The sequence below is a fragment of the Brassica napus genome, chromosome C3 (genome assembly GCF_020379485.1).
Source record: "Brassica napus cultivar Da-Ae chromosome C3, Da-Ae, whole genome shotgun sequence".
NCBI lineage: Eukaryota > Viridiplantae > Streptophyta > Magnoliopsida > Brassicales > Brassicaceae > Brassica > Brassica napus.
Window position 1 is genome coordinate 29673316 of NC_063446.1, and position 2737 is coordinate 29676052.

Genomic DNA, 2737 nt, shown 5'->3' on the forward strand with positions numbered 1-2737 from the left:
CATGTTCATAATCAGTTTCCCCATGATGATACCAAATTTTGTAACTTCGTGTAAACCCACTCAAATATAGATGAGTCCAAACATCCCACTCTTTAATAACCTTTCTATCTTTACAATTAGAGCAAGAACATCTTAACTTACCTGTTTTTGCTTCCGGTTGTCGGTGAACTAACCCCATGAATTCGGTTATACCTCGTTTGTATTCTTCCGTAAGCAATCTCGTGTTCGGATCCAAATGAGGTCGATCGATCCAAGAACGAAAATAATTTGAAGAAGACATATTTTTTATGAATTAAATTCGTGTGTAAATAGAGTAAGAGGGAGGATGAAGATATGAAGTGAATGAAGAGGAAGAGGAGTGCTTGTATATATAGATTAAATCCTGCCGACATACCGAGGAAATTCCGACGGAATTCCGACGGAAAAGGCTAGTTCGTCGGAATTTCCTCGGAATTTTGTAAAATCCCCCAACGGCTATAATATTTCCTCGGAATTCATCGGTTTTTTCCGAGGAACACATTGTTCCTCGGAATTTCCTCGGAATATTTCGACGGACTGAGGTTTCCTCGGAATTCCGTCGGTATATTCCGAGGAACCCCAATTTTGTGTTTCCTCGGAATTTCCTCGGAAATTCCTCGGTATATTCCGAGGATTTCATTTTCCGTCGGAATGTCCGTCAGAATACCGCTGTTTTCTTGTAGTGAATGGTATTAAGAATGTATCTTTGTGCTCTATGTTCTGTAAATTCCTGGGTAATTAAGTGCTTCTTTATTTATTATATATTTCAACTACATATTGATATAGAAGTAAACACATGAGTCATGTTCATTGACATTATTAGGAAATGTTGTGCTAATAAACATAGTAAGATTACTTAAGCGGCCTTGAAGCGATCAATCTGGATGCTCTCAGTTTGGAGCTTCTTGTAATCACTTCTGTTTCTTGCAGCAAAGAACTTGCCCCAATTGTACTTTTTGTAACAAGGCGGGTTGTCTTCGCTTATAAGCTCCTTCAATGGCTCAATGTTGGTATCGTGGGATGGGAAAAGGAAGAATGGCATTGAGAATCTCTCTTTGCTTGAATTCACTACCACTCTATGTTCTGCACTCCAATACTTGTCATTTGTCCATACCTACTCCACACAACAAATATTATATGACCAAGTTACATTAGACCCCAAAATATTTCGAGTTAATATATATACACATAGACCCCTAAATTGTTAAATTTTTTTTATTAAATTGATTTAAGTCCTCTAAAATGTCAGGGTCAGCCCAATATAACCAGATAACATTCGAAGTTGACGTCTTTTACCTGCATGCAGTTGCCAATGTTAATGATGAAAGCATCAGGGTTGGGTTTCACAGAGAACCATTGTCCATCTGATCTACGGCTCACTTGTAACCCACCCACACTATCTTGTGCCAAGACGGTTATAACTCCTGCGTCTGCGTGGCGTCCAACGCCTAATGCTAGCTCCGGGTTCGGGCAAGGAGGGTAATGGTTAAACCGCAAAAAGCTTGTTTGGTCCTTGAAGTAACCTGTTAACCGATCACCGGGTAGACCCAAGCTAATGGAGATAAGTTCCAAAAGCTTGAAAGCTAACTTCTCAACTTCTCTTGCATATTCTTGGCACACCTCTCTACCAAACATGATTAGTATTAATTAAACTTCATAATAAATGGATCCTAATTAGGCCCAATGGGCCTTAATTAAAGCCTTGTTTTAAAGCGTGTTTTTAGAGAATCACCTGAAGTCGGAAGGGTTTTGAGGCCACGGGTTAGTCAGCTTCCTGAGCTCGGTATCTTCCGGCTCTGTAGTCGCCGGAACCGTCGTCGAGTCCTGCAGAAAGAAATCGAAAATCTCTTTCCAGTCTCTAACGTTTTTGGTATGTTCTCCGTCGTGATAACCCATAGGGTTCACTTCATCTCTTTTCACTCTTCTCTTCTCCTCCAACGTTAGACTGAAAAACTCGGCCACCGTCTTCTCCACCCTACGCATTAAGTCCAACGACAAACCATGGTTGATCACCTGGAAAAAGCCCCATCTCATGCATGCTTCTGCAATCTCTGCCGCTAGCGCTGTCTTGTCGCAGTGTGGGTCTTGGAGAGAGGAGAGATCGATGGTCGGGATCTCGTTGGAGAGAATGTAGTCACCGGAGTTTGTGAGATGAGTTTTGGGTCTGTGTTCTGGAGCTTGGATAAAAGCTTCGTCGAGTACTCCCATGGTGTTTTTTTGTCGGTGATTCTTATGTTTATCTTTTAAGGCTTTGGAAGATATCTGATGATTCTTGTGGTGCATGCGGTTGGGTTTGTTTTATAGGAAGATGTCACGTGTAACAAAACGCTTTTATTGGTATGATGAATGTAGACACGTTTCTGTGAACAATTAACTTTTTTCACATTTGGTTAATTAGGAATTACAGTCATGCCAGTTGTTGAAAGAGGACCAAAATAAGCCAAAGATGTATGTAGACGGAGGATATTCATAAAGTTCATGAGCGTTTAATATAGACTATAGATGCCCCTTCTTGAAAAAAAAATTAACCAAAGGAGAGGAGGATAAATAAATATAAATTGTTTTTCAATTTTTTTTTAAAATTTTAAAATTAAAATTTTAAAATGGAAATATCATAAATAAAAATATATACATATTTTATATATTAATTTAAATTCACAAACAATATCAAAATTTGTTTTATAAAAACTTTAAATTAACTAACTATTCATTAGAATTT

General features: G+C 38.6%; 1 protein-coding gene across 1 annotated transcript; it reads right to left on the reverse strand.

Moving 5' to 3' along the window:
• Positions 1-745: 745 nt before the first annotated feature.
• On the reverse strand, positions 746-2292 carry LOC106381238 (protein DMR6-LIKE OXYGENASE 1-like). Its single transcript, XM_013821128.3, has 3 exons — positions 1751-2292; positions 1315-1642; positions 746-1132 (listed from the first exon to the last, which is right to left on the reverse strand). Exons 1-3 carry the CDS (start codon positions 2224-2226, stop codon positions 875-877), a joined length of 1062 nt encoding a protein of 353 aa, XP_013676582.1. The 5' UTR covers positions 2227-2292; the 3' UTR covers positions 746-874.
• Positions 2293-2737: the final 445 nt, after the last annotated feature.

What these genes read in the sequence shown, in the direction of transcription:
- LOC106381238 (XM_013821128.3), bottom strand. Translation starts at nt 2,226, where the DNA reads ATGGGAGTACTCGACGAAGCTTTTATCCAAGCTCCAGAACACAGACCC. An exon ending in CAAAACCCTTCCGACTTCAG is followed by an intron (nt 1,643 to 1,750) that starts GTGATTCTCTAA and finishes CATGTTTGGTAG; the next exon opens with AGAGGTGTGCCAAGAATATG. An exon ending in ACATTGGCAACTGCATGCAG is followed by an intron (nt 1,133 to 1,314) that starts GTAAAAGACGTC and finishes TGTGTGGAGTAG; the next exon opens with GTATGGACAAATGACAAGTA.